General features: G+C 39.7%; 1 protein-coding gene across 1 annotated transcript; it reads right to left on the minus strand.

The window, feature by feature from the left end:
• Positions 1 to 971: 971 nt before the first annotated feature.
• Positions 972 to 3,328, minus strand: LOC105116862 (9-cis-epoxycarotenoid dioxygenase NCED3, chloroplastic-like). Its single transcript, XM_011014359.1, has one exon. It carries the CDS (start codon positions 3,156 to 3,158, stop codon positions 1,347 to 1,349), a length of 1,812 nt encoding a protein of 603 aa, XP_011012661.1. The 5' UTR covers positions 3,159 to 3,328; the 3' UTR covers positions 972 to 1,346.
• Between the last annotated feature and the right edge of the window lie 2,192 nt (positions 3,329 to 5,520).

Consider the following 5,520-nt stretch of genomic DNA (forward strand, 5'->3'; position numbering starts at 1 on the left):
TTTTTTTATATTAGTTTAATTTCTTGATTATTTAGAACTTTATACCTATAAAAAATTTGTAATTTAAAATTATTAAAAAAAAATAGTTAAAGAGAGTTTTGAGAGAATCACCTAATATGGAAGCTTTGCATTACTATTTTTTTCTTTATTCTAAAGTTTTTGACTTTAAATTATTATTTTTGATCTTTCAGCACAGCCATCCATCCATCCTCCTCCGTCATAAACTTAATAAGGAAGCTCTGCAAAGTTGACTTGAGAAAACTTTATCCATCCTCTGCAAGTTGAGACTGGACTATTATCGAGTCATATCGCCATTGCAAGCCCACTTCAAAATCTCACTCATTGATACTTACGTGGAAAGGGTAGGATTTGTTGTGTATTCCCATTTGCTGGGTACCATGATGTTCCCACCTGTGACTGGGAGATGGATGAACCTAACGATTACGACTCAACCAATAAGAGGCTGCCGCTATCAACTTTTCTAATGGTAACATAATTGAAACTAGAGAGGGGTAATCAAGAAAAACACATCACTATTTCACAAAGCTGATGGCCTTTAGGATCAATCCACTAGGTCACTTACAATTTTTTTAGCGAGTTAACATGTTTCGTCATGAACCCATTTCGTTTCTTTAAACCTTCGTCTTCTTTTTCTTTTTCTTTTTTTAAAAGAAATTGACCAACTGTCATCTATCCACCTAACTGAGCCCAAAGTTCTTATTAATACTCATTTGATGTTTGAATACTCTTTGCAATCTGTCTTGCCTTGGGCTGTCATTGGTTCATTTTAGGGGTGGGAGGCTCACTTGTAAGGGTGGCTCATATTTGGTGAAGGAGTGGAAATATGGATAGAAATCTTCGATTTCATTGTGCCAATGCTGATCACTGTGTAACATCTTGACAAAGGAAGAAAACTGATTACTGTATAAAAAGAAATTGGATAAATCAACTGCAGAATTTGCAAGTGAGAAGAGAATGAAACAGAGAGAACAGAGATCTACATTAACAGGGGGAAGGAGATTCGATACATATGCTGTTGTAATTACACAATACCTCCTCTTTTTTTTCTTTTCATGTACACAATAGAGTGAAAGAATAAGAAGACGACCAGCTGAGCTCCAAATATACCTACACCCAAAAGCTACAAGCTGGTCCCTCAAAACCTCTCACTCTAAAATAACCAAAGAAAAAAAGCTGAAAGATAACCCAGCAACAGGTTTGTTGATGATACCGTATAGAGAAGGAGATTCCGGGGACGTATCTGCAAGCATCCCTCTGGAAAAATCTCCTCTCTCTAATCTGCCAACAAAAAACTAGATACAAGAAACCAGGCTATACCATCCCAGCTAGGCCTGCTTCTCCAAATCCTTGGCGCCAATAAATGTTCCATGAAAACCATATGGAACTCTAGATGGAATCTTAACTGTGGCTTCTAACTTTAAATTCATTGCATTCACAATTTGTAGCTCCGATTTCCACTCCTTCTCATCATGCACGAAAGCTAAAATGTACCCGTCATCTTCCCTCTCCGAATGGGGGTCTCGTGGAAGAAACAAGGGCTCTCCGCCAAATTTCTGGTCTCCGTAAGTGTGCTTGTGTACCTCCCCAGTTGAGAGGTCTACCTTAGCAAAACCTGAAACCTTAGGCCATGGCTCAGCAAGTGCTAAGTAAGCGAACCGGGTCTTTCGACCGAGCAAGTTCCGGTTCACCATTCCAGCTTCTAAATTGACCTGATCAGCTTCAGACATGATTGGACGGCGAGTTGACTTGCCAGTCTTCAAATTGAGCCTAATTTCTGATAACACACTTTTCAAACTCTCATCACATTCATTAAAAATGGAGTCCGGCGGAGTCATACATGAACCAATCACAACAACCTCATCAGTCTCAGGCTCCTCCCAAGCGTTCCAAAGATGGAAACAGAAGCAGTCAGGTGTTTCAATCCACCTCATATTGGAAGCATCAGTGGCATTCTTGTCCAAAACCCCAAACCTTGCCATCTTATTCTTGTCATAAATCACCGGAGACCCTCCCCGAATCATTTCAGACAATTTGAACACAACTTGCTGATCAGGTACCACAACAAACCTCTCTGTGATAGCAAAATCATGCATCATAGTAGGTTGATCAAGTGAGATTTCAACATCAGGTGACTTTTTTTCATCAGGCGAGAATCTGAAGTACTTGAGGTAAGGCTTTTGAACAACATCATAACTAAGTGCAAACAATTCACCTGAAACTGGATCAACTTTTGGATGAGCAATCATTGTTGTCTTAAGCTGACCATCAAAATCATAACGACCAACTGTCTTAAGGTCACCAGAGGGCAGTACCCGAACGTGGTATGGCAAATCATCTTCAGACATTGCAAGTAAGTGACCATCAAAGTAAACAAGACCAGCGTTTGCAACACCAGTTCCAGGGCTAGGATCAACAATACCAAAAGCTCCACGGGCATAAAAAAGCAAGAGTCTAGCTATGCCTGAATGACCATGTAGCTCACCTATGGCTTTTGGGAATAAAGGACGTCCCAAGTCACGTTCTTGAACTAGCCTATTAGTCTCAGTGAATCTGCTAGAATAGCTGACTGAGCCCTTGTTGAATTGAACAGCATGAACCATGCCATCACCATCGAAAAAATGGTGACCAGCTACTGGCTCGTGGAGTGGATTGGCTCCGTTTCTTAGATAAACACCTTGAATGCTATCTGGGATTTCCCCGGTGACCGGTAAATTGTGAACGACGGGCTGTTCCGGTACCGGAGCGAAGTTGCCAGAGATTTGGACTCTGGGGTCAGCTGTTTTGGGCAAAGGGTGCTGACGTTCATGTGAAACCAAGGCAGTTTCAACAGCATCTAAAGCCATAGCTGCTGTTCTTTGAAAGAAATTCCATTGCTTTTCCTGCTGTTGCTTTTGCTGTTGTTTTTGGGGCACAACCACAACTGGAGAGGGCGTGTTTTGTTTTGGGTGTCCGGTGGTGGGATTGGGGAAAGTGGTAGATGGTGTGCACGCAGTGGATTGCTTTGGGAAATGGAGAATGGAAGGAGTTTGGAGTGAACAATTGATGTTGACATTGGGCTTTCTACCAGGCCTGTTTAAAGAAGACGAAAATGATGAGGAGCCCAAGGTTGTAGGCACTGCTGTTGCTGTTGAAGCCATGTTTCTATATTTTGGCAAAGTCGTTTGAGCTATAGCTATGATTGGTGTAAGGAGGAGGGTATTCTTTCTTTTGGTGCGCTGCCTTGTTGGGAAGCGAGAGCGGTCTCGGATGCTTTTGGTTCAAAGAAACAAGGAGTTGTGCGAGAGAGACCAGGAAGGGAGGGGGTGAGCGTGAGTGATCTGAGGAGAGGGGGACAGAGAGAAGCGCGGTATATATAGAGGGAAAGGAAAGGGAAGGAGGTCCACCGCAAACTTGTTTTAGATCAACACGTGTCCTGTAACAGTAGAAAGAGAGCTCAAAGGGAGGGAGGGATTGACGAAGTGATATAAACGAGTTGTGGGGGTTGCGGGACATAGCTGCTTAAGACTTCGACACGACCACCTTCTTTTTCACTATCTTTCTCTATTATAAAATTCCTTTTTTATGTACGTGTATTTGCATAATGACACTAATAGTACTACTATATATCATTTTTTTTAATTTGACAAAAAAAAAAACCCAGTATGGCCAATCCAATAGAAAGATGATAATATAATAAAAAGAGGAGAAATTCCTTTTCCTTGTTTGAAGACCATTATGGAACAATAGTGTACTGTTAATGGAGGGGAGGGTTGATGGTAATGGGGCGTTAGGATTTATTGGGGCATTGGTGGGGAGGTACGTTAATGGCTTATTGGTCCCTTTGAACATGTCCAACCCCGCGTTCTTGCCTCTTCCAAGAGTAACCTGCCTCTACACGTGGCTCGCTCTTTCTTTCTTGTGCTGCCGCTAACTTTACATCGAAAATCTTAGGTCACCTTTCACATGCCCCACACGCCTCGCCTCCCAATCCCAATTCCAGTTTTTATCAATCTAATGATCTAATCTTTATTTCCCACTATATTATTAATCCCTACTGAGTGAATGTTCCTCTCATCCCACATTTTTCTGCCAGAAAATGCAAAGAAAATCGATCCATCGCTTCCACTGTTGTTGTTTCTTGCTCCACTTATTGTCATCATCTCTTGTTTCGCGTAAAACTACTTGACAGTAACACTCAGAATTTCCTCCCTCATACGTTTGGATTTGGTACAATTTCTTCCTAAGCATGTAAAGATCTTTTTCTTCTTCTGCGTTTCCAGAATATTCTATTGTCATCGTCACCCACATCAAGATATGGCCATGCATGTAGAGATGATTATTTATATATAGAATATGATGAGTGAAATTGCATTCCTAAGAGTTTCAAGTAAGAATATTGGAGAATATTTATTATATCAATAACTCTGTTGATATTAGACTTCATGTAAGGGAATGGAGAGTGCAGTGGGAAACTCCTGTGCCATGTACTGTGGTGATTAAATGCACCATTTCCCAAAGGAAAATTGAGCTTCTGATTTGGGAAGAAAAACTAATACATATATATCACAATGGTGGCCATCATCAGAAGGTAGCAAATAACTATGTTCTCTGTGTTTTTTTTTTAAACGGTTTTTCTGAATTCTTGGTAATAGATTCAGAGATCCGACAGCTACTGTCCCCGTTATAGATTCTCGAAAGATCATTTGAAATACATATGTAAGAAATTTCTAGCACTTAATTATGCAGAGTCTTAATTAAATCATTAGAGAAAGAATCCCAATTATCCTTGACATCAAACACAAAATGATTGTTTGAGATTATTAATGTTTTTAAATTTACCATTGATAATTTGCAAGCCACATTTTTTTTAAGCATGAGTAAAAAGAAACATCTTTTTTTCTTTTGTGTAAAATCCCAAAGTATTCTGCATATATATTCATGCGTTGCTAATGGTGGGAACCCCACATCCCAAAATTTCATGAAGATCCTCCATAAAACTCAAAAGTTAGTATTCTTTGTTTTTATGCTCACAAATATTAGTTTATTCCAGGAAAATGGAGGTGGCCAGGTGACAAGCCATAAATTTCAAATAATTACAGCAAGGCAGTGATTTTCTTGGGAAGTGAGGATTCCTTAACTTTGTAGAAAAACTGGCTACGTCCATGGTCGAGAACCTGCCAGGGGACCAAAATCAATCTAAAACATTTGATATTAACTAATTACGTATAGGTAGAAGTTTGGTTCGTTAAAAAACAAAAATTGCAGCAAGAGCTGGGTATTTTTAATCTCTCCTGCCCCATGTGAGATATCTATCCTGAAAATACTGTAATGATTAGATGCCCTATTTAATGGCTCTGCCTCTCTATTCTATGCTAGCATATCTCCTCCAGAAAGATTTTCTCTCCTCTTCCTCACAGCAAAATAATGTTCAAAATGTTCTTTCGATTATATATATAATTACTAAATATTAATTCTTGTGTTATGATGTTGTAGGTACAGATTCCATTCTCATCAACTAAT

Source organism: Populus euphratica, unplaced genomic scaffold (assembly GCF_000495115.2).
Source record: "Populus euphratica unplaced genomic scaffold, PopEup_1.0 scaffold1088.1, whole genome shotgun sequence".
Classification (NCBI taxonomy): domain Eukaryota; kingdom Viridiplantae; phylum Streptophyta; class Magnoliopsida; order Malpighiales; family Salicaceae; genus Populus; species Populus euphratica.

Bases quoted from the DNA above. Each gene is read 5' to 3' on its own strand.
- LOC105116862 (XM_011014359.1), bottom strand. From the start codon at position 3,158: ATGGCTTCAACAGCAACAGCAGTGCCTACAACCTTGGGCTCCTCATCA.